This window comes from Archocentrus centrarchus, chromosome 6, assembly GCF_007364275.1.
Source record: "Archocentrus centrarchus isolate MPI-CPG fArcCen1 chromosome 6, fArcCen1, whole genome shotgun sequence".
Classification (NCBI taxonomy): domain Eukaryota; kingdom Metazoa; phylum Chordata; class Actinopteri; order Cichliformes; family Cichlidae; genus Archocentrus; species Archocentrus centrarchus.
In genome coordinates this window covers 19,885,322-19,913,200 of record NC_044351.1, presented here as the reverse complement: position 1 = coordinate 19,913,200, position 27,879 = coordinate 19,885,322, and the positions used below count along the sequence as shown (strand labels likewise).

Sequence of the window (27,879 nt, the reverse complement as noted above, 5' to 3'; positions counted from 1 at the left end):
CAGTTGTCGGTGGTGGCGCTGTGACGCACCCAGCTGTCCAACAGTGTGCTGGGGTTATGGAGAGCGAATGGTGCAGCCAGCTAGGAGATGTCTGAGTAGAAACCTGCATTGTTTTTCCAACACGAACAGCGTTAAATCCCCGTGTTGACGATGGGGCAATGTGGTATCACGTCGTCGAAGACGGTTTTGGTCTTTCTTAACCTGATTTTTTGGGTAAGTTTGGAGGTTTGTACCGGTATTAGACGTGCGTCACATTGCACCGGCTATAGCTAGCTGTGTGTTTGTGTGCGGACAGCTGCACAGCTAGCTGCGACCTTTGTCTCGCAAGGGAGGGATTAGCTTGAGGAAGAGATACTTAATAGGTTCGGTAACTTCAGGCTATCATCTTACAGTAAATGAACCATATGTTGGTACACTTTATAGGGAAAATGAATTGTTTGCTATGTTGATTCCTGGAGTGAAGTTTTTGTGTGTCTTAGAGTTATTACTGTATTATTAGTACTTATAAGTACGTAGTAACTTATAAGTCTATGCTATTTAAAGCAAAGACATTACTTTTATTAATTTATCCTGCAGTATGTGGCCTGACGATGACTACAGAGTAATTCTCTAACTTACTGCATATTTCTTTAAAATGCACTGCAGTGTAATATTAATGGCTACTGTATTTTCTGTGTAAATTTCTCAGAATAAGGACTGATTAACTGTAGTTGTGTAAAAGCAATCCTAGCATGTTGTTTTTAGCTTTAATGTTCATCCCTAGTGCACAAGACACACGTGAGACATGTTTCTTGTTTCGTGTTTTTAAATGTGTATTGCCACATTGGTGGTGGTGGTGCAGTGGTTAGCACCGTACCCTCACAATAAGAAGGTCCTGGGTTCACGCCTTTCTGTCTCCCCATGTTTGGATGGGTTCACTCTCTCTTCCTCCCACAGTCCAAAGGGGTTAGGTTATTTGGTTATTATAAATTGGCCATAGGTGTTAATGTGAGTGTGAATTATTGTCTGTCTCTCTGTGTTAGCTCTGTGAGATCCTGGTGACGTGGCCAGGGTGTGCGCGCTACCTTTTACCTTATGACAGCTGAGATAGGCTCATGACCCTGAATGGGATAAATCAGAACATCATAGCTGAATGGATGGATAGTATTTATTATATTGTTTGGTTTTTTATTGCCCACAGGCCGCTGCTGGAATCCTTTGCTATGTTGGAGCCTATGTCTTCATTACATATGATGACTATGATCACTTCTTTGAAGATGTGTACACTCTTATCCCAGCGGTAATCATCATTGCAGTTGGAGCTCTCCTTTTCATCATTGGGCTCATTGGATGCTGTGCTACAGTGAGGGAGAGCTACTGTGGACTTACAACGGTCAGTAAAATAGTTTAAGCAGTATACTAAACAGTAAAGGTGAATCCAAAGCAGCATTTATGAATTAAAAGGTAGGAACAAAGTAACTTGAACCAGACCAAAGACAACCTTTTCACAACTGTCTTTTTGTCAATTTTTAGGAAACACAATATTTCTTTTCACTGTTTTGCTGATGACATCCAGGTGTATATGCCCGTCAAACTGAACCGCAGAGATCCATAGGAACCCCTGCTGAACTGTCTAAGTGACATTAAGTCCTGGATGAGAAACAATTTCCTAAATCTTAATGAAAGCAAAACCGAGGTCATATGCTTTGGCAAATTTGACCCCTCAAGCAACTCCTCTGGCACTCCGAGTCATTTGGCTCCTCACTGTCGTGATGCTGTAAAAAATCTTGGTGTCATTTTAGATAGTAGTTTTAAAATGCAGAAGCAAATAAGTGCCAAGGTAAAACCTTATCTCCCGCAACAGGACCTGGAAAAAGTTATTCATGCGTTTATTACTTCCCGCCTGGACTACTGTAATTCCCTGTATTTTGGCATAGATCAATCATCTGTGCACCGCCTGCAGGTAGTCCAGAATGCGGCAGCTCGTCTTTTAAGTGGTATAAAAAAGCATGAACACATTACCCCGGTCCTGTCATCCCTTCACTGGCTCCCTGTCCATTTAAGAATCAATTTTAAGATTTTATTGCTTACTTTTAAAGCCTTAAACGGACTGGCACCTTTGTATCTGTCTGAGCTGCTTCACAGTCACACCCCTGTAAGAGCTTTGAGGTCATCTAACCAGCTGCTCTTACAGAGGCCTAAAACCAGACTAAAACAGAGAGGTGATCGAGCTTTTGCAGCAGCAGCACCAAAGCTATGGAATGATCTACCTCTCCATAGCCGCACAGCTCAGACGATACACACATTTAAATCTTTATTAAAAACACATTTTCTTTCCTTGGCATTTGACTGCAGTACTACCTCCTTTTAGACGATTGCTTCATGGTATTTTATGGTATTTGTTTTAAATGTTTTTAGTTGTTTTATGTTATTTATTGTCTTTTAATGTTTTCATTTTATTTATTTATTTATTTTTATTTATTTATGTATTATTATATATATATTTTATTTTATTTTTTATTTATTTATTTATTTTTTATTTAGTATAGTCCTTGGGGTTATAGTTCTTGTAAAGCACTTTGGTCAACGTCGTTGTTTTAAATGTGCTTTATAAATAAACTTGACTTGACTTAACTTGACTTGTCAAATCTTGAAATTCAATCCACAGTTTGTCGTCATTCTTCTGCTGGTTTTCATGACGGAAGTGGCAGTGGTGGTTCTCGGATATATTTACAGAGCAAAGGTAAGAGAGTGCAAGTCAGTTCATGTTTGTTTTTCTGGGCCTTGTTTCATATGTGACTTTAAAACACAGCAGATCTCTCTGGTAACACCCAGACTGTCAGATGGCATAAAGTTGATTTGACCAAGGAGATGTGTCAACAGACTTTAGCTCACCATTTTTTTTTTTTTAACCCTTTCCAGGTTGAAGATGAAGTTAATAGTTCTATCATGAAAGTTTATGATGAGTACAATGGCACGAATAGCAACGCCCAGAGCCGTGCCATTGACTACGTTCAGAGACAGGTGATGACAAAAATAATTTTTCTTTTCAAGCTGTTTGTTTGTGTTTGCTTTTTTGTTTTTTTTTTTTTTGTTTTTTTTTTTTAAACCTGTGTGTTTGCAAAAAGTTGACACTACTTTTGACTTTTTGTTTTTAGCTTCAGTGTTGTGGGATTCACAATTACTCGGACTGGCAACACACACGCTGGTATGAACAATCAAAAAACTACAGCGTACCCATCAGCTGCTGCAAATCTAACGCTGGAAGTTGCACGGGCTCTCTTACTCATCCTGAAGATCTTTACCAAGAAGTAAACAATCTCTAATCTTTGGTCAAGTTGTCATGCTAGAGACACAAATTTTTTTTAATGTTTTTTTTTTTTTTTAACAGAACATGTATCTAAACATATTGCATGCTTGTGCAGGGGTGTGAAGCGCTTGTTGTGAAGAAACTGCAGGAGATCATGATGTATGTCATTTGGACTGCGCTGACATTTGCTGCCATGCAGGTATTTAACTCAGAAAGATGTCACAATATCATCAATATTCTTGAGTATTAGAGCTGGGTACTGGATACTATTAAGTAGCAGGTGACAGGCTTCAGCTACACACCACCTGTATCTGTCATTTAATCACTGTTACTGCACAGTTTCTGAAAACCATGTTCAAACAGCAAGAAACCCCAATCAGTAATTTTGCATTCCCTTGACTGCAGATGAGTTTGTGTTATTTTATTCCCAGTGAAGCTATGAAAACCCAACATCTCCAAGATTACTCTCAAGAAACCAGTTCCACACTGATGAAAGCTTAATTTGTATTAATCTGGCCAATTTTTATCCTGATTAAATTAGCAATAAATATTAGGGAAATGTGTTCACTGGATTACGAGCAGCCACTACGTGATGCGCAGAGCTCAGTTTTGGGAAAAGGCACGTAACACAGTGCTAAACACTTATCCATCTTACTGCATAATGAAAGTAACAGATATTTGCCATAATACATGCTTCTATATAGTGCAGCACTTCACACCTTATAATGATTGACGAGATTTAACTGAGTGGTATACTGTCTCTTTCCTGTAGATGCTGGGGATGCTGTGTGCATGTGTCGTGCTGTGCCGGAGAAGCCGAGATCCTGCCTACGAGCTGCTAATTACCGGGGGCACCTATGCATAAAGAGAAAGTATTTCTCACCATAATATTAAATGAGAATTTATAGGCGAGAACATGGAAAATAACCTATTACCACACTAACCTTAATGCACTAACCACAGTTAAGTTTTACCTGTTTTTTTTTCCAAAAAGCTATTATCCAAATTCTTTAAAGGTCACTGAGAGTCAGACGCTCATGTTGTTTGCTCTGAGGATGGCATGAGGTTTGTTCCTTTTTACCAACCGAAACCTGGATGATAATGCTCAGAGTTCTATGTGGGTAGTGCAATTTCCTCGTTGGTTTGCACTATATCTATGGCTAACACATTGTATTTTATCTTTAAAATCTGTCATGTACTTGAAAGAAAGCATATAATTTACTTTGTACCTCAACTGCTGTTACTTCTGATACTATTATTCTACTATGACAACTACCCCTGCAGCTCCTGCAGCTCAAATGTTATTTTTAATCAGCAGTGTTTTGTCAAGAAACAGTAAAACCACAGTAGAAGTAAAGGACACCGCATGTTTTTGTGTGTAAACTATGTAACTTCACTGGCATTTGTGTATTCGATCGTTATTTTTCGAATCCTTTAGTATGTGGAGTATTTCAAATAGTAGCGTATTCTTATGACTTCACCTCATAGCTGCTTTTGTTTTTGTTGCAGTTTCCTGATGGTAGTTTTCGAATGTGACTTGCTGATATGTAGCAACGGCAAGACTCAAGAATGTAAATGCAACATATTTAAAGAAAGGAAGTTTAAAATTAAACCAAATGTTTCCCGGTGTGTGGGTTAAGTTTCTGTTTATTTTGTTCTTTGTTTTCTTTCTTATGCCCAGATAAAAGAGTTAAAGATGTCACCCATATTGAATCGGTGTGAGAGGTTCTACCACGCTATAATTTCCTCTCAACACAAAAGTGCGTGGTTGGTATGACAATGCAGTTTGCTTAGCACTTTAAAAGTCCTCAAACTGTATTCAAGGTTTGTGGACTTAATGGAAAAAAAAAAAAAAGAACAGTATTGTATCAGCTTCAGTGACCGCTTGCTGTAACTGATCAAACATCAAAAACATTTGCACACAGTTGAAATGATGGTAAAAGGGCTTTGGTCACATGATAAAGACTCAGCACCCGCGCCCACTCCTAGGTAACCAGATAGCACAGACTTGTCAGCCACAAAACCTAAGAATAGAGCCATGACTGATCTAATAATCCACCTAAAAAATAGTCTTAAGTACAATGCTAAACATGTTCAGGTTTTTTTTTTTTTATTATTAGTGGGGGCTAAACTCGGTGATGATTAAAAATTTGTGTTGGTGTTTAAAAATTACAAGTGCAGGTTTTGTCTTTAAAATATTTAATAAATATAAATAAACATTGAAAACATTTAACCTTCTTTTGTGTTTATAATACAAATACCTGCACATTGAAACTGTACAAAAGCCATTTCTACGTTTTCTGTTAATTAAAAACAAGACAAGTGATGCAATGTGCTGCTGCTGTTACACTTAAGTTTTAACCATCTTGGTCAAATTCATGAGGTGTAACATGCATTCATTTCTGCTGCAGTCTTTTATATTGCTGCCACTAGGGACTATGGAAAGAAATGAGTCTCACAAGTGTCACAAATGTGTATGATATGATCTGCAAGGGTCTTAATCGGCATCTATGTGATCTTCCTATTTTCAGCTTCATCTTCAACATCCTTCGCTCAACGTGTTCACTAATCCCTCCTCTGCAGCCTTGGCTCTCTGATTTGCGTGTAATTTTGAGTACTCAAATCCACACACAGAAAACAATTTGAAAACATCAAACGATATTATAAAATGCATGTATAAAAACCTGAATAAATAACAATCTTTGGGATATTTGTTTCCCTCACTTACAAAGCTGGCTTAAATGTGTGATCGACAGATATGCACAGATCATGTCACATGCATATGGAAATTTAAGACATTTCACCCTTTTAGCTTTGCCTAGTGTGCTGCATTCAGGTGCTAGTAGAAAACAGGCAAATCTGGGCTCCCTATTTTACTTCAAATGAAACAACTGTTTTTCCCCCCTAAAGCAATACCTCGAATAGAACACATACACTTACCTAATATAGACACTATTCAGTAGCATATGAAGGTTAATATCTATTTGTAAGTTTTGGAAAAATAGCTGTAGACAACATGATGGAATATCCTGTGTTTCATAGGTTAAGTTATTACTTAATATGTAATCCTGAACTATCAGCATTTTGCCATCTGAATTAACAGGTTTCTACTAAATCCTGTAGATTAGTTAGCTCCTATAGCATTAATTTTTCAGTCAGCCCATTTTGATCTAATATCTTTTTAGTCTGAAGTACTCTGAAGTGAGACTTTTCACAATAGTATATCACAGTTCATCATGAACACCTGTCAGACAAATTACATTATGGTACCAAGTTTAGTCTGACAACTGTAATTAAAAACAACAGTCAAGTAAAGGCAAGTAATGTGAGTGGCTTAATTGGTTGAAAATAAATTGCAATCTTGCATAGATTCAATTGATTTCAGGGTTATACATTCAGTTTATTCCACTGCACTGTGTTGAAAAAAATGTGGCATAGTCCTACAATCTATCATCTTTGGTTTAATGTCTGAAATGCTGCCAGTGGATCTGTTTTGACCAACATTTCACTTTATTTTTGAGCTTCTTTGGTGCACTCACATTTTAAATTAATGATCTGTATTATTACATTACATATCTGTGATTATATGTAGGTAAGCTGTGTCAAATATGAGCAATTCCCATATCATTTTCTTCTGACAGTGTGACCCCGTATGCAAGTTGGTTAAAATAGTTCAGTATCAATCTAAAAAGCGTGATTTCAGTGTGGCTCATGTACTGATGAATACTATTTGGGGGAGGCTTTTTTTGCTTTATGCCACTGTAAACTATTAATTGTCCTCCCATCTAGTTTCTCTTTATGGTTCTGATTGCACAAGTCCCTTCAAAACATACACAAAACTATCCTATAGAAACAAAAATCTTTCTGCATCTGCATGTAAAAAGAATGTAAAAGAAATATTTATGTTTTTATCATGACTGTAGCTTCACCTCACTTCTCCTTTCTACATAGTTTCCATTGAAGCACGACATAGTGAGACTGCAACATACACCACTGACTTTTGCTATTTTTGAGTTTGTATGTAGTCAAGAAATAGTTTTCACACAAACTATGTCATGACTTCTTCAGCTTTCACAGCATGTTGAAAGAAGTGCTGTTGAAATTTAGACACACTGGACCCGAGACATTTTTAATAACAACTCTCTTTAAACAAGACAAGTGTTAAAGGCTTTAGTGATTTTACCCAAGTTTGAATTTTCTTTGAACTGTCTTTCATGTACTTTAAGATTGACTTTCCCTAAAATCTTGATTTTTATACACCCTATTGTGTCTATTTTTGTTACTTTTAAGCAAGATATTTTGTGACATGTCTGGTTTTTTTGTTTTTTTTTTTGAGAGCAAAAATCAGATCTGTGAAGCTGAACTTTAAAAATTGTGCATACATGATTATACACATTTGTGACACTTTTGGGACTAATTTCTCTCCTTAACAAGGTGTCAAAACTTTTAAATCCTTACTGGGGCTTCAATGGTACATTTAAAAGAAAGGTAAATGGCAGATAAGATGAAACTTCTGGGTTATTTCAATTCCATGGTCTTTACAACATGTACACAGAAATGTAGTAGTTATACAGCCTTACATATAGCTGTCAGATAGACTCATTCTTTAGCCAGATAAGATCCTGGAACCAATCCAGATGCACCATTTCTTTGCACGGTCCACCAGCCATCTTCACCTTGGTCTATGACAACCACAATATCTCCAACAGACAGAGGGAGTTCATCCTGTCCCTAAACAAGTACAGAAACAATCAATCAAAGGATGATTCTTCAGATTATCTAAAAATGGTTTGAAAGGCTGTAAAATGCAAATAAAAGTAGAATGCAATGATTTCAAATCATGTAAACCCTAAATTATAAAATATACTGTATATATAAACATATCATATTGTAGTTTTCCTTTTTCATTTTAACTGGTGACTTTACCTGGTGATATTAGCACCTTCACCCTAAGGTTTTTTTATAGTTCCAAAACCTATTTTACCCTAATCCTTTAATGACATCTTACTGTTGATGGTAAAATCCCAGAGGTTTTTTTGTGTGTATGTGTGTGTGTTTGTGAGGCTGGGGTGGGGTGGGGTGGGGTGGTGGGGGTGATACTTTAAGAAATGTTCTCTAATTGTTCAAGTATTTCCCCACACAGTCGTTCCTGGAGTGATGAAACTAGATAAGCACTCTTTGTGGTGTATTAAATAAAATACAGGCTTTGACAGATTTGTAAATCATTGCATTGGTTTTGTTTATACGTGCCATCCCAACATTTTTGAAAACTGTGTTATAGATATGAAGGTGTCTCATGTAGAAGTTAAAAATCTGTGCCAACAGCCTGACCTGTGCCACATAGTCGTATATAGCCTTGTACTCCTCACTTCCCATTTGGGATGTCTGGATTCCAGGAATGGAAGCATATACTCCATCTGATGATTCTGCTGAGTAGAAATCATGCGTTACTGTGTGTAGCCACTCACAAATTTCAACTCAGAGTGCTACATCTCATCAGAGCTTTTGCTAGCTGAATGAATAATTTGTTGTTGGGTGTGGTTTACAGCAGTATTTCCCATTTCCTCAGACTGAAACCACAGCCAGATAAGGTGAGCTGAAGTACTCCTTCGTTAAACAAGCCAGTTGGGTTCTAATTGTGCACGTTTTTTTTTTTTTGTTTTTTTTTAATGCAGACTCATTAATCAGATTAGCTGATCTGCTTCCACATATCCCATCATAACTGCATAAGTGCACACTGCAATTCCCTTGCTTGGGAATCATTTGTTTAAAGAATACCAACTTGCAAAGCTGTTCCACACCGTGTGTTGCCAGGATCAAATGGCTTGCACATTTGTATATGTCCAGTTACAAATTGCAGTGTTATCCTAACTTTGGTACATTACCAGTAGGCCGAGCAACTGTTTCATTGATGTTTGTTTTTGCGCCACTGGAAGAGTTCCCTTGCAAAAGATTTGAAAACCTACAAATTGGAGAAAGAATTCAGTAAGGGATACACAAAAGGTATTGAACAAGAAGTGTGAGCTATGTTTCTTATTATCTTCATTTGGTGGCATTCAGACCTCTTCATGACTCCTACAAATCCAGCACTGCCATTTCTCTCAGCTGGAGAATTCTTGTCGTAGTAATTTTGGAATTCAACCGGAGCTGTGAAAAGAAATAAAACTCTATTTTTCCAGCTGCAGTGGTGTGTTACACCATTAATTTTTCCTGTTTCCTGTGGCATTTCATTGCATGCTTTAGAGTTAATAGATAATATTAAAATTTTTAGCTTGGAACATATTCAAATCCAAATCAGGAAGGCAGCAGGATGAATAACTACCTGGTGGGGTTGAGCCAGTGCTTTTCATCTCCACAAAGCCGTTGTTGTCTGCAACAATGTCACACATTTCCAGTGTCTTCCTCACATCTTCATAGCACTGAAAGAGCAGTTTGTCCAGAATTTATTTCAAGTGCACGAACATTTTGAGAGTCTGTCCAATATAGGTGTGCAAAAAAAAAGCAGCTGCACCCACCTCGTCATCTTTCACACATTGCATTGATAAATGGTTACAGTGCACCCACAGGGCATTTCTAATTACACTGAGGCGGTCTTCTTCTTGCTGCTGAAATATCTGCAAAATAGCAGTTTGAGTTAATATCCATTTTTTTTTAAATACAGTTGGGAATGGCTTTGTCTGTAAATGTGTTGGGAGTTGCCATTTGAAAGTGACCTTATTGGTCACTTGCAGTTGCTGAATGCCTTGATCAGCTTTGTTGCTGTTATCAGATAAAAAAAGACTTTGTCACCTGGATATGTTTTGGAAACACTAATGACACTGTTTAGTCTGTGAATGGAAAGTATTACACATCCTCACTGACATGAGATTCAGATATTGACCTGGTACAATCTAAAAGTCACAGTCTGTTCTAATTTGAGAGAGAAGAAATGCCAATTTTAGATGCATACCTCACATGTGTCAGTATGTGTTGATTCCCACTCTTGGCGGACCTTGTCAAGCTGTTCAGTGTTTGACATGTACTGTTTCTCTAAAGGAAATGAACAAATTACAAGGAACATGAAACTAAAAATTTTGAGTTTTAATGTCTCATTTACACACACACACACACACACACACACACACACACACACACACACACACACACACACACACACACACACACACACACACACAGCACACAGTACATAAGATTATGTGCTGCATTTTAAACTCTTCATGGTGTCATCAAGTAAAACAGGAGTTCACATGAGCACCATCCTGAAACAAGATGTCTGGTAAAACAGTTTCCTACACACATTACAAACATCCCTTTTCATTTTACTTAATCAATGATCCTTACCAGCCTCTTCTGCAGCCTCTCTGCACTGTTTAAATTTGTTGTTCATCTGGGAAAAAAAACGGGGGAAAAAAAGAACAAAAAAATGAGACACTGGCTGTGCAAACATATAGAACACAAACAGTGATATAAACCTATAGCTCATTACTCAAACAATAAAATCAAACAAGAGGATTCAATTTCAGTAAATGAAACAGACTCACACACACACATGCACAATATCTGTCATAATAGAAAAATAAAAACTTTTTAATGAAGATTTGTTTCAAGTATGCATCATTAATAATATTAACAGTTAGACAGATATGACGGGCAAAAAGAAATAGGATGATGTCTCTTGGGCATAATGTGGGTTTGCCCTAAAAACTTTGGCTTCTTACCGCAATCTAAAGTCATGCATATTACCCTAACTCTAACTTTGCCATAGGTGTTGGCATAAGCCCTGTGATGGACTGGCAGTGACCTCCTCTCACCCTGTTTGCTGGGTAGACTCCAGCCCCTAACCGTAAATTAATTGGATGGATGGTAAGTAGATTGTTATGTAGCTAGGTATTTGTGATTTAACATACTGACCAATTAGGTCTTAATGCTGACTCAACCAATAAGTGACACCAAACTATCACTTCATTAATCACAATCATGAAGTAATAGGGTAATACACAGTAACTATGCATCACTTTACTTAAAATTCTACTTAACCTTTTTTTTTTTTTTTTGCACAGAAAGAGGAACTAATGAGTCAGTTTGGGGGCAAATTAGCAGCTGGTAGTTCAGTAAGTTGTGCTTTAGTCACTTGAAAAATATACGGACTATCAACTCTTCATTAGTTAATATATTATGTTATCTAGTAACACATTAACTGCTCCAGAGACACTCATCCCGAGTCGATATAAAGTGCCCAGTTCCTCATTTCTTAGTAAACATCTTTCTCTGTAAAGTGTTGTCTTGCATTCATCGGAAACATTAAGGGCACTTGAATCGACTAAATGCAAATGCCAGTCTTGATGTTTTTGTCAGTCAGATATTTGAGTTTCTCTGCTCAGAAATGATGCATGCTCAGAGTTTTACTCTAGAAAGCTTTTTTTTTTTTTTTAAATTCATATTCATTTGCTAAAGTTTCTCTGAGCTCACCCTAAATTTGAAGATGTGTGCATACAAGCCTGACTTGATGGCATTGCATTACAAGAACAAAAGTCGAAACTGTGAGTCCACAAACACCGATGACTGATGTGTGTAAAGCTGTTTCCAGCAGTTAAACCATTGAAATTATTCATTTTAAAACTATATTCAGAGTCTTCTTGTGTGTATTTACGGATTTAAAAATATTCACTGAATGGTAGCGACTTTGCGCTGAATGAAATAGGACATGGGGGGGGAAAAAAAAAAGGTTACTCAAAAAAATCACACAGCAGAGCTAATCTACCTTTTCAATCTGTTTGGGAGTGGCTGTGGGTGCGGTGCCCAGCTTCTCAGCTGTTAGCTCTGCCTCATCTGCCTCTTTGCAGCGCTGTTCATAGGATCTTTTGGACTGGAGGGGAAATCAAACAGAAACAATGTGAAACTGTAACACCCGTGCACTGCACATTAGCATGTTGCTTCACAAGGCTTTGACAGGAAAAGGGGCGGGGGTGGGGGGGCGCTTGGGCGATTGGGGGGGGGGGGGGGGGGGGGGGGGGGGGGGGGGGGGGGGTTGGTTGGGGCAGAGACAGTAGAGGTTCAGTCAAAAAAAGAGATGTTAAACATGTGCAACTGGAGAAACAAAACAGTTCACTCACTTCCTTCCTCTCAACAGAGCTCAGGCTTCTATGATTATCTACAGTATCGCACCAGGGTGCAAAATCTGGCATGTTTTGGCCTCTTAAATGATCTAAGCCAGTGCTTTACAGTTACAGTGATGCCCAAAGTCCATTTCCTTACAGAAAAAAGTCAATGAGATTGCTCAGTCTGTCATAGTTATACGAGTGATCAGTCTCCTCACTCAAACTCACACCATTATGAGCGTGTGAAAGAGATAGCTATTACAAAGCTTTGGTTTCTCACCATGACAGCAAGGACTGAGCTCACCTCTAATGTTTTCTTGTGGAGGGAGACTTTTGTCTTCTGGACCTTCTCCATGATGACTTCATACTAAGAAGTGAGGACAAAAAACATTGCTGTTACCAGGAAACCAAAGAGAAGCAACTCTTCTTAAAAAAAAAAAAAAAGTCCTCTATGCAAATGACAAAAAAGCATTCAAATGGGTACCTTTTTTCTCTGTTCTTTCTGTCGCTCTCTGAACTGCTCCATTCTCCTCACCTCCTCCTTTAAGAGCCCCGACAGCTGAATGTGCAAGTTTCCTACATTTTCAAGTTCTTAAAAACAACAAAACACACAGCAAAAAGCATAAAGGAATGAAGGATTAAAAAAAAGCTTTTGGTAAAATGAAGTGATATGTTGTACTTACGTGTTTTCATTTCATCAAAAGATGCCTTCAAAGTGCTGTGAAAGCAAAACAAAGGACATTTATAAAAATGAAAGCACTGACATAATCCTATATGACATAATTATCACTTAGGTCAGTGTAGTGATGCGCAATTTCTCCCTGATACCTACCAGATCTCATACAAACCGCCGGCCTTGCGGGCAATTGTGATAAGCTCTTTGCCATATTTCTCCTCTGCTGATGCTCTGTATTGACATTTTAAAATAAGTTCAGCCGTATATTAATGCAACTTTATTTTAATCATGCACAAATTGTGGACTCTACCTCATTTTCAAGAGCTCCTCCACTTCTTTGCATGTTCGTCGACCATCGTTAAGCCTTTGCAGAATAGTCTCATAACCAACATTGCTGATGAAGTCTGATCCCTAGGATCATGAAACACCAGACACGTTCACTAGCGAAGCTCTCAACCATAATAGGAATCACACACAGATATTCAATAGTGGAATGAAAGCCCAAATGAATCCAAAACAATTTATGCTCATTTGAAAGAAAATCTTCCTGTTGCTCCAAATTTAAATAATCAAAGGAAACACCTTTAGACGGGAGCTGAGGATTTGAATGATAATCAGTGAGGCTTGCTTAGATTTTTTTTTCCATGTAGGTGCACTGTACATCTCCTCTACAGTCAAATGGAAAGTGTTATATGCTGTTACATGACAGGTCCTGAATGGAAAGCAACCATGTGGGAGGAGTGCCAAACGTCTCTATTCGTGTAAAAATGAGTTACATTTGGCACAAAGCAGTACGATCAGGTGAATAGGAACAGGAAAGCGAGGCTTCTGAGTTATAGAAGTTGATTGTTCCTTCTGATTGCCCAATTTTTGAGGCTTAGCTCATGTATTTAACATAAAAGTTGAACCACTGCATTGTGGTGCATACATGGTAAAAGGTGTTCTGAAAGGCTCAGAATCAGGCTATCTGTATCTGCCTGATGAACAGGAAGCCCACAGTTGTGGTGAGCTATTATTTTACTTATTTATCATGAAAGAATGAGCTGAGAGAGAATTTGTTCGCTCACGTGACACAGTTTAGTTTAGATAAACTGGAGAACATGAACACAACCCAGACACAACTTACCAGCACTTACTGTAACAATTCAGTGTGTTTTCAAATGAGAAAAAGAAAAGAATTAAAAGACAGGACAAAGGAATTAACTAACTACAGACAGGCTATGACAAACTAAGTAAATCTCTGGCATATAGTCGGTAGTGTATAGACATATTTTGAAAATATAAAGTTTGAAAGCTCCAGTGAACATTGGTTTCGTGGTTCAATAGAACTCAGTCAACTTTAATTTTGCACATGCAAAAGACTCACAAGAAAAGAGGAATTAGTAGCATGATAACAACTCACCCAAAAGGCATCTTTAAACTGTAATGCCATCCTGGCAGTATTAAAAAAAAAAATAGTCCCTGCTGAAGAATACACTGAACTTTCAATCACTTTGTACTCCAAGCAGCATGAACTGCCTGTGGCTTGATGCAAATGTAACAGATCGTGACACATTCAGGAAGCGAGGCTTCACGCTGCAGTTCTCGCTCCCTTACTCATTTGATTTAAATGAGGAAGAGCTGCAACATGTCAGCACTTACCAAAAACTGAAGTGATAGCTGACACAATTTGAAAAACTGTATCATGTAACCAAAACAAACTCTGGTTTGAATCAGCAATGGGGTTGGTTTTGAGTTTGTTTTTTTTTTTTTTTTTATTTTAATTTATATAAAATGTCCTTAAAAAGTTCTAGAAAATTGCACTGTGAAGTTCCTTGCTCTTTAAGAGCAATAAAAGGAATTCCCTACAATATTATGCAATCCAGTACTTTGCCCTGTAACATGTACTTTTGTGTAAGGCTTCAGATGTTGCTCACATTTTGTTATTTGTTATTATACATGTACTGAACAACAGGTCATATACTATCACAAAGGAAATACCACAACTTATCTATGACAGACTGGGAAAAAAAAACTACATGAAATCTTTACTGAAACCAGGGACACCTCTACAGTAAACCAAAACAGATGGTTATAGTTCATCGTGTGACAGGTGTAGATGTCTGCCATAGTCTGTCACTTCACTATTTATGAAAGTTTCTTGATTTTTCAAAACTTCAGCCTCTGAGATCTGCTCATCTCCATTAAGGTCCATTTCCTTGATGAGGTGGAGAGCCTGTTGATGACAGGAGAGCAAAAAATATCAGTGAATATGCCACCAAACCATCTTGGAAAAAAATAAAGAATTATAAAACTATACAATAGTAAGCAGAGAAGCCTCATCTTAGGTCAGATTTAAGATCATTTTCTAAGACCTCTGGGCAAGCAAGGGTGTAAATGTAGGATGTGTGTTCACCTTATTTCTAGGTACGACACATGCTTTTAAAAGGTGTGGTTGGTCAATTAAAAAAAGAAAGACAGAAAGGAAAGCAAGCTACAGTCTGTGAATACTACCATATAATGAACACCTCTCTTGAATTAACTGAAGACACAGACCTACTTGCACAGTAACCCAATCACATGCTGCTTTATCTAATCAAATCTATCTGATATTAACATGTTAATAGCTTTCCTTAAATTACTGCTGTGAAATGAACCGTTACATTATGAGACTGTTACAGTAACTCTGCTGAAGGAAGATAATGCGAGTGCACCTCTTAGGACACAGAGTGCTGTGAGGCAAGTTTGGGTGTGCCTTGGGATTTTCTGACAAACTTACATGATGTCATGAAAATGCACAAAAACTGATGAATGATTTGTTAGTTTAGTGTATCAGAAGGTGTCCTTTGTTTGGTACACCTATTCAACTGCTCATTAAGACAAATATCTACTCAGATATATCTACCCAATCAAATGGTAGCAGCTCTATATATGTATTTATTTAACTTAATTTTTTATTTAAAAAAAAAAATCTATGTATTTAGGCATCTTGACATGGTCAAGATTTGTTGACATTCAAACTGAGCACTGAAGAAGACAGGTGACTTTGAACTTTGCACGGTTGGCGCCAAGGCTGTTCTGAGCATTTCAGAAACTGCTGATCTACTGGGATTTTCCCAAACAACCATCTGTAGGGTTTGTATTTTTCTCTGGGAGAAAATGTCGTATTTATGCCGGAGAATGGCCAGACTGCTTTGAGATGACAGGAAGGCAACAGTAACTCAAAGAACCACTTGATACAATCAAGGTACGCAGAAGAGCATCTCTGAATGCACAACCTTTAAGCCGATGGGCTACAGACCATGTCAGCTACGATTCACATGGAATCACCAAAATTGGACAATAATCCTAAGATGGCACCCCAGCAAGCTAAAGAGGCACTCAGGAATCAAACATCCCCTCGAAAAGAAACTTGGCCTACTTCAAAAGAGCACCGGATCTGAACAACAGTCCATGTGTTGAACTATGTCAAAGTGTCAGATAAGGTGAGTAAGGCAAAATAGAAAGTGACAAAGAAACAGTATTAAATACTAGTGGGACTTGGCCTTAGCCAGAAAAAATTTGAAAACCATTTGCATAGAAGATGGCTCACAAATATTACTGTAACATTATTGTATCTGTAATGCTAAAATAACTCAGTGCCGTTCAGAGTTTAGAAAACCTGCCTCTTGCCCTATGACAGCTGGGATAGGCTCTACCCCCCCCCAACCCTGAACAGCATAAGTAGAAGAGAATGGATGGATGGATATGCTGGAACACATTACTTCTTCTCTTGCTGATCCATAGCTATTTGGTGCAACCCAGCGGAGCTGCTCCTCTCGATTCAACTTGCCATCCTTATCTTGATCATAAAGTTCTTTAAATCGCACTGTTTCTTCAATCTCCCACTTTGAAGGGGAACCATCTAATTAAAAAAAAAAACAACAACAACAACAGAAAAACGTTAACACTGCACAGATGATAAAGACTGAGCACTGCAGAATAAAACAACAACCAGGCCGCAGTTTTTGTTTTAATCGCCGCAGCCTTACCATCGCCACGAACGTCTCCGATAAATTCACTTTGACTGATGAACCCATCTTTATCTGTATCATATTCACCCAAGACATCCTCAATGGCAAAATCCTAACAGAAAACAAAGAAAACCAATTAGGATTTTTACATGAAATCTAAAGTGCACTCTCTGGATGGAAGCATGCATTATCATATCAGGTTTTGCAGGAGTAGGACTTAAAAGTATCTCACAGCCATGTGATCCACTTCAGAAGGGTGGGTGAAGGCTAGAAACTCTGTCACATTGAGTCCAGGTGTGCCGTCCACATCAGCAAATTCAAAACGTCTCCTCTCCTTTTGGTGGAGCTGTAAGGGATATGAGCCTGTATTAGGGTCTGATAGATATATTAGTCTGTAATGTGTAATAAGAGAATTAAAGAATGCTCACATGTCTAAGAGACTCTTGTTCTGGATCCTCCAGAACAGCGTTATCATCAAAACTAAGAAGCTGGTCATGAGCCACGCTGTTGTACTCCTCCCATGTTACAATACCATCTTTGTTGGTGTCAAACTCAGGGAAACGCTCCTCCACATCATCCAGAGCGTATTTTCTGTAGACGTGCTGAATCCAGAGAGTAATCTCCTCTGTGGATAAAACACGCAGGCTGAATATGACTATTACCACCCTGAACTCTCACACTCACCCACCGTAACTGTGCAACACCCACATCTCTGTGCAATATTAGATTATTCATACTGAACAATATCTAACATTCCTATATTGTGTAATATCCAGTATTCATTCACTAGTGCAATATTCATTCACCAAGTGCAATATTCATCATCTTCATTATTATATGTATACACTTATTTACTTTTCTTACAATGTACAGATGCACCAATGTATGTATATATTTTTATACATTCTATTTTTTGTATATTTTATACATTGTTTATTTTCTGTATATTTCTTGATTATACTAGATTATAATATTTTTATTTTTATTTTAGAGAGTTTGATTTTCTGTTGCATGGCACTGAACAGGAGTGGCCCTCCAATCTCATTGTACATCCTGTATAATGACAATAAAGGCATTCTATTCTATTCTATTAATCCCTTTTGTTTGACTTTGCTTTGCTGGCAGAAACTTAAATGTACCTGCACTTAGTAGATTATCACCATTTGTGTCAATCTTCTTTACAATGTCCATCATTTTTTTCCTCTGGTCTGCTGGGCTGAGTTTCTTTATTTCATCAGTGTTCTGTGTAAACGAAGCAGCGCAGAACGTGAGGAGATGCTGAATGCAGAACAGAAACAGGGCTGAAGAATGCAAGAAAATGAAGAAAACTGTTAAAAGCCACCTCATCTCCCAGCAGTACACTCATGTCGTGTTCAGGGTTGTGCTGCTGGCCGATGTAATGGTCATCATGCAGATGTTTATGGGAGCTTTGTCCATACCCAAGCTGAAGAAGGAGCAATACCAACAATGTAGATGATACCATCTGTTGAGTAAAAACAGACTTGGAGTAAAATAACACGCGGGACTTGAAAACAAGTGCACACTGAAAACAGGCCCATCAAAATGCAACTGTGCTATCTGGTGGCCAGCAAGTGTAAGCTAAAACAAAAAGCTGATCAGGCTAATGTGAAACGCTGTGTCTGCCATGGTGAAAGACATGGACAAAAAGGCAAAAGGTCACCTAGATATATTGGAAGTTGTCGAAATGCTGTTTATTTATTCTGTTCAGCTGCTTAAAAGAGAGCGAGAGTGAGAGGATGAGACCGACAACCATACAGGAGTCAAGGAAAAACAACAGCGTTATCTAAAACAAAGAAACAAACACAAATAAAAGAGAAAAAAACAAGCCAATAATACCTTCACTGCAATAAAACATTCAAATAATATAGAACAACGTGGGTGTTATTAGCACGGAAAGTTCTTCGTACTAATCAAGTCTCCACGGTAGGGTCTTCCTAGTTCAAGGACATACATCCGATTATAAAATTCAAAATAAAACTATTATGCACCAAAATAATCACCTAACGGCAAGCAAGTGCACATAAACCCATTTCATAAATATACGTATACCACTCATACATCTATGCAATTTTGCGCTAGTCCAAAAATATTTTGTCTGTCAGCATACCACCTCACAAATGTGATATGTGTGCTTCATCAGTTTACCTGTCTAGTGTAAAAAAGTTCAGGAGCAATCAAACACCAGGTTTGTAGCCCCATTAAGCAGTTTTTTTTTCAGTATATAGGAAACTTTGGGAAAAACAAAAAAAGAGAACTGTAAAAAACGAAAAGAGTGCATTAACCTAGAATATAAACGCAAACTTAACACATATTAATTGAGAGTTTAGCAGGATTTTAAATCTGCTGCAAAAAGTGCCCATAGTTTGTACTTGACTTAGAGACCATGTTAATTTGTTCCACATAAGTTGTTTATAAAGCTTCATTATTTTTGTTATTACCCACTGAACATCAAGCAAACCGATTTCATAAAACCCTTCTAACATCCCAGGTCCCAGTGCTTAATATTAATATACTTAACTTACTGAATGTGTATACAGCAGGGGGAAAAAAACAGCTGTAAGATAAAAATTAAACGTATATACAACTGTTGAACAACATACACTGTCAACTATTGTAATACTAGTGTGTAACGTGATGTACTTGTAAAATGGTATTTTCACGTTTTTCGCTTCTTCTTCTTGTGATTTTAATGGCAAGCCTTCACATTTTTTTTTTCCAGAAGACCTTTATTTTGAAGTCAGGTTCCTCCCTCTTGTTTTCTTCCTTCTAGTTGAAGATGACTTCACATCCTACCAAATCAACCAAACTTTCTTGAATGTCCCGCCTGATCTTAGTGGTTGCCATGGTAGACAATTTGAAGTCCCGCCCCCTCAAAAAATGTATCCCACCCTTTGACCTGGATCATAAACTACATGATTGGCTGGCGCCCATGTTGTTTCCGCCTTACGACGAATTCATTGGACCATCCTAACGCCTGTCAAAAATGCAACCTCAACAGACTTCCTGCATCTGTTAGGCTGTCCGCACTGTCATGTATTTATCTGACATGTTTTCCCCATCACTTCTGACAACAGGGCGACTTTACCCGTAGACTTTTATTTGCCACCGACTGAGCGTTGAACATAAAGCGGGTCGATGTCCAAAGACAACCGCCACGATGGACGGAGGCGCGGAGCAGGGCAGCACCGTCTCGGCCCGAGAGTTAGCAGCCAAGGCGGGGACGGGAGGGAAAGGTCTGGTAGCAATAGCTCAGGCTCCTCGCATGGAGGTGGCAAAAGCAAGAATGCATCCATAACGGCTTTGAAGGTATGTTTCGGTCTGTTGTTGGCAGCTAATAGCTGAAGTAAAACAGTTAATTTAATCGAAAATTCCGACGCATTCCTTGCTAGGAATGCAAGTTCTCGCGATAAATGAACACACTTTGGGAAACCATACCTTCTGAAGGTGTGATATTGTCTGATCTCGTTTCTCCTGTTTTTTTTTTTTTTTGTCCTCTTGGTAAAGAACTATGCCTGTATTAATATTGTTATTATAACTAATTTACGCAATAAATGTGAGATTTATGTGAAGGATTAGGTATTCTCTGCATACATGTGTTGTCATATCTTTAAAGCCAAAATGTGCCAATATTTGGCTAGGTAAACTAAACCGTAGTAATGTAAATAAGTCAAATCAAAATATCGTGCTTCCCCTGTTTGTCCCAAAGTCTCATTGCAGACTTTCCAAGTTTGTACCATTTGTATTCAGTCAAACCATGTAGCCTTGTGTGTCTGCCCCTAGCAGCATATGAAACACTGAATGCCAAGTCCAATCAGATCCAGAGCATCACTCTGTATGGCTAATGCACTGTGTTAGCACACACTATCTCTGACCCTGCAGCTATACTCTCATCACTAGCGAGCACAGGATGGGGGGGCAGAAAGCCAGAGCTGCTTTGTGCACATGACTGCGCAGTGTTGTGGCAGAAGGAGAGTGAGAGATGAGAAGCGGAGAGAGAGCGGGGGCTCTGATGCAGAGCAGGGAGAGGAGGGGAGCTGTTAACATTGGAAGTTGCATGCAGCGGTAGGCAGATAGGCAGCAGCAGGCAGTTAGTCGGCCCGAGAGGTGGCTGCTAACTCAGCAGAGTGCTCAGGGGCTCAGACTAGATTACAGGCAAGAGTTACAGAGTAATAAAAGTGTAAGGGAGGCGTGGTGGGCTATTGAGCACTTGTCTCTCTCACTTGCCACTAGGAGAGGAGTTGACACAGCTGGGCAAGTTGCTATAGCAGTGTGGACTACACAGAGGGAGTCTATTTTGGTCCTTCTGTCAGATGACGATGTCACCTTGCACAAGTGGCAGCGCTGGTGAGGGGGAACAGGTTGCCTGAAGTGGGCTGCTAAGTATGTCAGGAGTGGATAAAGACGAAGAGCCTGCTTACAGACTGTACTTCTATTCTGTATGTATCCTCTGATGTTTGGATTTTTAATGCTTTTACTAATGAGCTTGTTCTCACCCACTCCACTGTCTTGCTACTTCTGTTTGTAGACCTTGCCAGAAGGGAAACCTTACACTTGCCCCTTACTCAGCACAGTCTAGAAAATACACATGCTCTCTTGTGCATGTGGAAGGACTGCCTGGTCAAAGAAGATGGCAGAAGATATGCTCCACATTTTATCTTTCTCTTCTGTGGTACAATGGGAGACAGCTTGTTTGCAGCTGATTAAGTGGATAAAGAGAATGTTGCTTTAAGCCTTTTTGGCCTCAGGTTGCTGCACTCAGATAGCCATCAGTTGCGAGTAGGTAAGGTATTTTCAAAACACTCGTCTGTCATCCACTGGCTGCCAAGCACAGGGAATACAGAATAAACATTTACAGCCATTAGATGGGAAATGGTGCATTGATGCTGACCTGCCTCAATAGTCCTTGCTCATTTTGGTGGATTTGTGGTGCTTGATATGTGTTTGTTTTTTTGTTTTTTGTTTTTTTTTTGGGGGGGGGGGGGGGTTATCTTTCTCTAGTCTTTTTTCTGCTTGACAAAATAAATCTCAAGCCACTTGACATGTAAAGAATTTTGCTCACCAAAAGTAGGTCAGCTGGGTATCTCCCTTAGGGACATTAACTAGTATCAGAGTGATACACGCATGCTGTTTCTGCATATGTAATGCCTAATGAGCCACGTTCACTTTATTCTGTTAGCTTTGCCTAATTATTACTTGTTACCTCTGAAAGTGTGTGCCTCATCTTTTCAGTCTACAAGAACAGCTTTGCTCTCTTGTCTGAACAGTGATGCTTGTGAGAGATGCTGGGAAAAGAGAGGATGATTTGTACCATGACTCATTTGCTGTTAAGAGAAGAACTGGCTCTGTTTTTATTTTTTGTTTGTTTGTTTGTTTGTTATTTTCATTAAGTCTAAAACTATGTTTTATAGTTTAAAATATTCAATTTTGGTCTGGATTGTAGTCAACAGTAGATTAAATAATTTATGACAAGTGCAGAAGTGGTACAGTCTGTTCTGGGGGGAAAAACACAGTGAGTGGAAGATGCAGAATGGTAAACCTCCAAGTATTTTTTTTTTCTCTGTTGTTTTGTAAGCTGTTTTGTAAGAAATTAGAATATTTAGTTATGTAAGAACCAAATAAACCATGGAGACTGCAGTGGTACATCATTTTTTTCACTCCATTGTAACATTACATTGTTATTGTTCAGCAGTTTTTCTTTCTACAATAATGCATCAGCTGTCTAACAGTTACTGTAAGAGACAAACAGTTTCTCTCTAAGATGTGGATGCAGAAAGATGCTGAGACTACTTTTCATCACATGGGAGTCCAGTAGGTGAAGGGCACAACTAATGTTGTCTTGCTGTATTTATTTTGGTTCACAGTGTCGACTTCACCCGAGGTTACAGTTGAGTTCACTGATGCATACTCATTGTGTAGGTCAACCATGATGCGTCCTGGGCACAAAGTGGGTTTAGAGCTTCAGCCTTTAGCTGTTTCTTGTCACAGTGTGCACTTTTATCTCGCAGCACTGTGGCTTCAACCTTGGCTCCTGTACACACACACACACACGCACACACACACACACACACACACACACAGACACAGACAATAATTCAATAATTTGTACATTACAATTACAGTATGCTCTTTGAATTGAACAATTATGGCAAAATTTAAATGTTGCCATTTAAATTGACCAAATGCTTTTTACGGTTGATTTCCTCGTTTGACTGTTTTTGCTGTTTTTGTTTGTTTGTTTGTTTTTAAGGCTATGAAGACACATTATATTGCTGCACACTGTGTTTTAACAGCTGAACAAAATCACTGTCTGAGGTATATTTAAAAGTAGTAACCATAGCAACAGTGCTTAGGCTTCAGGCCTGCTCATTGCTAATAGAACTGTTATGGTTAAAAGAATTAGGTAAGGGCGCCCGGGTGGCTCCGTGGTGGAGTAGGCGACCACATGCACATGTTGCTCTGCGGTGCAGGTGGCACAGGTTCACGTCCGGGCCTGTCGCTGATTTGCCCGCGTGTGTTCCCCTGTGTCTTTCCCCCATTTTCTTGTCTCTAAACTGTCAACAAAAAAGCTGCTGTGGCCAAAAAAAAAAGAGCTAGTCAGTATGTGGGACATGTGTAATCTGCTGACAGTAAGTAACTGCAGCAATATTGGGAATAAATAAGCATGTTTATGTACATTTCCTTGTGTTAGAGAACTGATTTCAGTTCAGGAGATGAGGCTTGAAGTGAGGAGGAAGAGGATGAGGTGGAAATTAGGGAGGAAAGAGAGCACAGGTAGAGGAGGAGAAAGGCTCCTTCGTATTAATTGATTAATTTCAAGTTTATGAGACTGCATTAATTTCTAGGAAGACATAATTACATATTAGTCAATGTAGATCTATGAATGCAACTTTGTTTTTTGTTTTTTTGTATTAAATAACCTTAAAAATTACTTACTCCCTCTTATTTTAACAGTAGTCTCTAAATGTCTGTGAACTGAGGAGAGAGTCCAGCAATTATCTATATCTTATCTGATATAGAATTCTAGCTGCTCAACAGTCCTGGGCTGTCTTTGTTGTATTTTTTTGTTTCATTATGCGCCAAATGTTTGAAACTGGTGAACTGTCTGGACTGCAGGCAGGCCAATTCAGCACCCGGGCTCTTCTACTATGAAGCCATGCTGTTTTAATATCTGCAATATGCGGTTTATCATCATCTTGCTGAAATATACCAATCCTTCCCTGAAAAAGATGTTGTTTGGAGATGCAGCCTTTTGAACTGAGCGCTAATGACAAGCTGGATGGTCCCTCTCCTCTTCAGCCCGGAAGACGTGGCATCCACGTTTTCCAAAAACAATTTCACATTTTGATTTGTCTAACCACAGAATATTGTTCCACTTTGCCTCAGTCCATTTTAAATGAGCTATGGCCCAGAGAAAACAGCTGTGTTTCTGGATTATGTTCGTCTTCTTTGCATAATAGAGCTTTAACCTGCATTTGTGGATGGCACAGTGAACCGTGTTCACATACAATGATTTTCTGAGCTCATGCAGTGATTTTCCTGACAGAATCATGCCTGTTTTTAATGCACTGCTGCCTCAGAGCCCAAAGAATTTTTTTATACCCAATCATGTTACTGATCTGTGTTCAATTAACACAATTCGTTGCAAAATGTTCCTCCAGCTGTTTCCTTTTAGTACCACTTACTTTTCTAGCCTTTTTTGTTTCTCCCATGTCTTTTTGTTTTGTTTTTTTAGCTCAGCTGTTTAGAAGAAAAAGCCGAGCTATTGTGGTAGCCTTGGCGGCAGCGGCATCTCTTCCACAGAAACACTGGCCATAACTTAAGCACAATCTCACCTAGGATGGTCAAATTCACACCTTAGATGCATACTGTTCAAACTAGAACCATCAAACTTCACACACTTGTTCACGGACTTTACTATAACAGCACTTTCACACACACCCCCACCACCGTTATGAATCCAAAACAGCCGAGCGTTGGCACCCACTCAGCAGTGCTCTTGCTTTTAGATGTTTGTGCCATTAATTTTAAAATAACCTTTTTTTTTTTGTTTGTTTTGTTTTTTCCTTAAATTGGTACATTTTCTCAGTTTTAAAAATTCATTTTTTGTGTTTAATTGTGAGTAAAAAAATATCTTTTTTACAATTAGGGCTGTATTTAATACTGAGTAGGCAACAGGTTTTTGGTGTCATTGCAAAAGGATCATAATAACTCAGAAATCTGTCTAGCCTGTTATGTGAGACTGGCCAATTGTATGTCTTTTCAGACTAGATCAGGGGTACACTGTAGTATATGCAGAGCAAAAAGACAAGTTGGAAGTAATACACAGTTAAGCATAAGGCTTTGGGAAAGTGTGGTTTAAAACCTCCATGCAGCCAAAAGTTGGCATTGACTTATTTTTGGTACATTTAAAGGTTGCACATATAACTTTGAAATCACTATTTAACTAGCCTCTTCTCTTCTTTTCCCTTGTGCAGCTTTCTCAATCCAGTGTGTGAATGTGTGAATCCACGTTTTACTCGTCTCGCAATACAATGTGATTTCTTGTCTTTGGCAACATTGTGACAGTACAGTACACTGACAAACTGTAATGGCACAAATAATTCATTTGTATACCCTATTGTATTGTCTTTACCTTACAATATAAAGCGCCTCGAGGCGACTGTTATGATTTGGCGCTATGTAAATAAAATTAAATTGAATTGAAATAATGTGACATGTTCTAATGCTCTATCCTGTCTTCTGTTAGGTCGAGGAAAAAATGAAAATCCAGTCTGATGTGTTGAATCTTGTGTCTGTCCTGCAGGCTTCGTTTCAGCGTTCTAACAGCCATGACAAAGTGCGAAAGATAGTTGCTGAAGAGGGCCGTGCTGCTCGAAACCTCATTGCCTGGAGTGTGCCTCTAGAGAACAAAGAGGAGGAAGGTTGGTGGCTTAATGCGAAGGAAATTTTCTCTTCACGCTGTTGTTTTATAATGCTGCAGATGTTGCTGCAGATGTTGCTTTAAATGTGATAACTGTATCCTGGAGTCACTGGCTGATTTTTAGTTTGGCCGTCTGTTTTTTGCCAATATTATTCAGGGATGTGATGTTACTCATTGAAAATGCTGTTAACTGTTCTACACCGCCGACTGGAACCAGATGGTTATTTTTCATCTCATGGCTCAATTGATAAATTGAGTTCTGCAAATTTCTTAAGCAGACTGAAGTTTAGACCTGATGTCTGCTCCTATGATTTAGGACAAGTAAAATATTTAAAAATAAATGGTGGCACTGTGTAGTAGTTCAATAGTTGCTAAATATGTCTGTGTGTGTTTTTGGAAATGTTGTCATCCCTTACCTACTGAGAAATCCACACAACAGGCTCGCCTGCATTCTCATTTTCACTCTGGTTTCTCTTTTATTTGTAGGTCAATTCAGTTTTTAATTCAAGGCCTCTTTGCTGTAGTGTTTGAAAGTTCCAGCTCTTCAAATTGCAGTTTAAAGTCTTATTTTTTTTTCCTTTGCTACGTAATGCTTTACATAATCTTCTGCAACTGAATGATTAATCATTTACATTGAAGTGATTATTTTCTGGTTCACTTCTCATTTGTGACATTTTTAATTATCACATCCTCAATTATAAATTGATTGTTGGCTTAGTTTAACCATTGATCGTTTATTTATCCACTAACTAAATGTAGGCCTCCCCCCCTCTTATCTTTACTTAGCAAAGTCCAAAGGCAATTCCAGTGGCAGTTCCAGGGTTCAGAGGATCAGTGCTGGGCAACAAAGGAATAAAAAACAGGTGGGAATACCATCTTCTAACACTAGAGGGCACTTTTTACTAACCTATTTAATCTTTGTCTCCTGCCTCAGTTCCCAAAAAGAAGCTCACTGCAAGTGTATCTGATGGTTGTGTAACTCCTAGGTTTTGCATTCAGTTAAGTCAATTTTGCAAGAGGTGATGTCAAAAAGAGGGGAAGAAAAGACAATGATACTGTTCTGAAGATGTGTATGTGTATCAAGTTAGAGCTCTGATAGGGCTTCACAGTGTGTATTTCTCTCATGTGCGACTGAAATTTGTCAAACTGTGCGAAGATTATTGTATCAGTTGGACTCTTTGTGAGTGGGCTTCAACACAAAACAGCTGTTTGTAGTACAAAGCCTAGAAATGAAGTAAAAGTAACATCACTTTATATGACACTGCTATACGATCAGTGTTTGTGCTTTCCCAGCAACTCCCAAAACCATGACGTGAAACCTTCGGCTCGCTGCGGTGTCAGTGTCAGCAGTCAAAATTGCTCTTTTAACATTTAGTTTCTATCACTTTTTAAACTGATTAGCTTTTAATTCTAGCTGTCTGAAACTGGCATGTGCTGGTGTGTACTATCGTACCATCATTTCAAAACAAACAAAAAAAAAATGCAGTCAGTCTGATATATCTTATGCTTCTGTTTATGGCATACTGGAGATTTTCTGCACAAAAAAAAAATACTTTGAAGATGAATTAAGTTCAGTCAGATGCCATTTCTGTACCAGATCCCTGGTTCTGTTCAAAGTGTTTAGTAAAGATCTGAAGTGATCTTTGTATTAAATTAGTGAGTCTTTGTTTTGTTTTTGGGCTTAAGTATAGATTGAATATTGCAATACAATGTGCTATAGTGTATGTTTAAACAAAAAGTAATGTAATTTAGTTTTTGCGATTTTCATAAATGTGTCAATTTTTGTCCACGGGGCTCTGCTCTTAGTGTTCTCCGTGGTGTTTCACTGGTCATAGCGTCAAAGTTGTCCTCCCTGTTTCCATCATATTTCCTATTATCTTGGT

General features: G+C 38.5%; 4 protein-coding genes across 6 annotated transcripts in view; 2 read left to right on the top strand and 2 right to left on the bottom strand.

The window, feature by feature from the left end:
- On the top strand, positions 1–4,918 carry LOC115781243 (tetraspanin-3). The gene is made up of 7 exons (XM_030730779.1): positions 1–213; positions 1,181–1,372; positions 2,648–2,722; positions 2,902–3,003; positions 3,138–3,290; positions 3,405–3,488; positions 4,062–4,918. Exons 1-7 carry the CDS (start codon positions 151–153, stop codon positions 4,152–4,154), a joined length of 762 nt encoding a protein of 253 aa, XP_030586639.1. The 5' UTR covers positions 1–150; the 3' UTR covers positions 4,155–4,918.
- A 610-nt stretch (positions 4,919–5,528) lies between these two features.
- pstpip1a (proline-serine-threonine phosphatase interacting protein 1a) lies at positions 5,529–14,654 on the bottom strand. 2 transcript variants are annotated; one of them, XM_030730776.1, is made up of 15 exons: positions 14,466–14,654; positions 13,374–13,474; positions 13,220–13,294; positions 13,071–13,105; positions 12,872–12,978; positions 12,692–12,754; positions 12,051–12,155; positions 10,631–10,676; positions 10,239–10,318; positions 9,805–9,903; positions 9,612–9,708; positions 9,352–9,436; positions 9,175–9,251; positions 8,621–8,718; positions 5,529–8,020 (listed from the first exon to the last, which is right to left on the bottom strand). In XM_030730776.1, exons 1-15 carry the CDS (start codon positions 14,616–14,618, stop codon positions 7,889–7,891), a joined length of 1,353 nt encoding a protein of 450 aa, XP_030586636.1. In that variant the 5' UTR covers positions 14,619–14,654; the 3' UTR covers positions 5,529–7,888. The 2 variants fall into 2 exon arrangements, with proteins under 2 accessions (XP_030586636.1, XP_030586637.1); XM_030730777.1 differs by having other exon boundaries at positions 8,621–8,715.
- Positions 13,587–19,028, bottom strand: rcn2 (reticulocalbin 2). Its single transcript, XM_030730778.1, has 8 exons — positions 18,913–19,028; positions 18,398–18,538; positions 18,195–18,297; positions 17,484–17,680; positions 17,288–17,401; positions 17,074–17,167; positions 16,807–16,946; positions 13,587–15,278 (listed from the first exon to the last, which is right to left on the bottom strand). Exons 2-8 carry the CDS (start codon positions 18,536–18,538, stop codon positions 15,135–15,137), a joined length of 933 nt encoding a protein of 310 aa, XP_030586638.1. The 5' UTR covers positions 18,913–19,028; the 3' UTR covers positions 13,587–15,134.
- Positions 19,029–20,000: 972 nt separating this feature from the next.
- scaper (S-phase cyclin A-associated protein in the ER) overlaps positions 20,001–27,879 on the top strand; it is a 60,886-nt gene continuing 53,007 nt past the window's right edge. For both annotated transcript variants that reach the window (XM_030731517.1, XM_030731516.1), the window contains exons 1-3: positions 20,001–20,382; positions 25,880–25,997; positions 26,783–26,859. In XM_030731517.1, the coding sequence (XP_030587377.1) occupies positions 20,212–20,382; positions 25,880–25,997; positions 26,783–26,859 (366 nt within the window). In that variant the 5' untranslated portion in view covers positions 20,001–20,211. The remainder of the gene's footprint in view (positions 20,383–25,879; positions 25,998–26,782; positions 26,860–27,879) is intronic.

What these genes read in the sequence shown, in the direction of transcription:
- LOC115781243 (XM_030730779.1), top strand. Translation starts at nt 151, where the DNA reads ATGGGGCAATGTGGTATCACGTCGTCGAAGACGGTTTTGGTCTTTCTT. An exon ending in TTCTTAACCTGATTTTTTGG is followed by an intron (nt 214 to 1,180) that starts GTAAGTTTGGAG and finishes TATTGCCCACAG; the next exon opens with GCCGCTGCTGGAATCCTTTG. An exon ending in GCTACTGTGGACTTACAACG is followed by an intron (nt 1,373 to 2,647) that starts GTCAGTAAAATA and finishes TTCAATCCACAG; the next exon opens with TTTGTCGTCATTCTTCTGCT.
- pstpip1a (XM_030730776.1), bottom strand. Translation starts at nt 14,618, where the DNA reads ATGTGTCACGATCTGTTACATTTGCATCAAGCCACAGGCAGTTCATGC. An exon ending in AGAAAGAACAGAGAAAAAAG is followed by an intron (nt 12,755 to 12,871) that starts GTACCCATTTGA and finishes CTCACTTCTTAG; the next exon opens with TATGAAGTCATCATGGAGAA. An exon ending in CTCCCAAACAGATTGAAAAG is followed by an intron (nt 10,677 to 12,050) that starts GTAGATTAGCTC and finishes TTTTTTTCCCAG; the next exon opens with ATGAACAACAAATTTAAACA.
- rcn2 (XM_030730778.1), bottom strand. Translation starts at nt 18,538, where the DNA reads ATGGTATCATCTACATTGTTGGTATTGCTCCTTCTTCAGCTTGGGTAT. An exon ending in CGGAGACGTTCGTGGCGATG is followed by an intron (nt 16,947 to 17,073) that starts GTAAGGCTGCGG and finishes TTTTTTAATTAG; the next exon opens with ATGGTTCCCCTTCAAAGTGG. An exon ending in ATGGATCAGCAAGAGAAGAA is followed by an intron (nt 15,279 to 16,806) that starts GTAATGTGTTCC and finishes TGTCATCAACAG; the next exon opens with GCTCTCCACCTCATCAAGGA.